This window comes from Triticum aestivum, chromosome 1D (assembly GCF_018294505.1).
Source record: "Triticum aestivum cultivar Chinese Spring chromosome 1D, IWGSC CS RefSeq v2.1, whole genome shotgun sequence".
Lineage (NCBI taxonomy): Eukaryota > Viridiplantae > Streptophyta > Magnoliopsida > Poales > Poaceae > Triticum > Triticum aestivum.
In genome coordinates, this window is record NC_057796.1 from 461,863,028 (window position 1) to 461,864,654 (window position 1,627).

The following is a 1,627-nucleotide window of genomic DNA, read 5'->3' on the forward strand; positions in this document are numbered from 1 at the left end:
ATTCCAAACAAACGGGCAAATGATGTGATGGAATACAAAAGTAATTAATGATGATGGACGCCACACAAAACCACGAACATGATCAATCCATGCATACGCTAGTAGCTAGCAGTTCTTCTCGGCCTTTTGGAGCTTGCACTTCACCTTCTGGAAGACGACGGTGGTGGAGTCGGGCTTGACGAGCTGCAGCTTGAGCGGGCAGACGGCCTCGATCTTGCACTTGGTGTAGCGGGCCGTGTAGCTCACCTTGCGGGTCAGCGCCACCTCGACGTCGAACGTCCCCGTCTTGCTCTCCTTCTTGTACTCCTGCTCGCCGGCGCTGCCCAGGGACACGAAGGCGCCTTGGGACGAGGAGGTGAGGTGGTACACCCTGGTGGCGCCGGCGGGGTGCTTGTCGCCCGTGGCGGCGATCTGCACGCGGTCGAACTGCTGGCCGTCGAACCTGTAGGCGGCCACGAAGGGCTCCACGTTCTTCATGCTCATGGCCCAGTTGGGGTTGCGGACCTTGAGGGTGAGCGAGAGGTTGTAGGCGATCCCCGTCACCGGGGAGGTGAGCAGGTCGAACCTGGTGAGCGAGGCGTCCTCCACGGTGATGGTGACGTGGCGGAGGTAGACGAAGGCGGCCAGGAGGACGGCGAGGAGGACCACGACCGCGACGACGCCGAAGCAGATGAAGAGGTACTTGACTTCGTCCCTCGTCAGGTAGCAGTCGTCGTCGCGGCCGCACATTGTTGCCGCCGGCCGGAGGCTTTTCTTCTCGGCGGAGGTGGTGTTTATCAGGAGTTTGCTGCCATATACTGACTCTAGAGGAGGTGGGTGTTTATCAGGGACTAGAGCCTGTGGGTAGAATCTCTGGATGGGGGTGGAAGCAAGCAAAGTATCTACGTGGTCCGTGTGATTGTGTATAGCATTTGCGAACAGCTCAACTGCCATGTGAATTTGCTTTTGTCACTCACACTCTGGTAGGAGCAGAGCATCCGACATGTGTGTCGCTCGTCTTGCCATAAGAAAAGGGCCCACATATGGGTCCAGCTGCGTCTCAGGGTCCCTTCGAAACAAAACGCTAATATAAAAGCTACACTGGCAGTCCGTGGGCAGTTACCGGTCACACCTCATATTTTTTACTATGCATCCGAGTATCTCATATTTCACCCCCAAAATTCATACAAAGCATGCAAAAGAAAAAAATTCTGCGTGCTGTGCAAAACTGCGCTTCGGCGTCGCCGGATCTCTATGGTGGGCACCGGGTAGACGGGAGCGTAGGAGCGCTCGTCCATATCGGCAAGCATCTCGTCAACTTCTGCTTCCTGATCCACCTGGAGGATACGGCGGTTGGCCTCCTCCTTTGCCTCCGATTGGAGGGAATCGAGGATTGCCTGCTGCCCCGCCTGCAGATCCGCGTCCCCCGCGCCCCCACGTCCTCCTTCTCCTCCTCATCCACCTCGTCCTTCTCGAACTCCTCTTTCGGATCCACCGCACCCGGTGGAAGCCCCGCGGGCCGCGGCGATCCGGGCTTCGCACCTTGCCCGGGTCTGCTCAAGGAGCTGCAGTTGGTGCTACAACGTTAGATAAGGGTAGCTCCTAACCCGTCGGCGTTGTGGCATGGCTACTTGATTGTGGTGGCGGA

At 57.8% G+C, this 1,627-nt stretch overlaps 1 protein-coding gene across 1 annotated transcript; it reads right to left on the bottom strand.

Moving 5' to 3' along the window:
• Window positions 1–6: 6 nt before the first annotated feature.
• Window positions 7–796, bottom strand: LOC123175701 (NDR1/HIN1-like protein 10). Its single transcript, XM_044590289.1, has one exon. The coding sequence runs from the start codon at window positions 727–729 to the stop codon at window positions 106–108; it is 624 nt and encodes a 207-aa protein (XP_044446224.1). The 5' UTR covers window positions 730–796; the 3' UTR covers window positions 7–105.
• Between the last annotated feature and the right edge of the window lie 831 nt (window positions 797–1,627).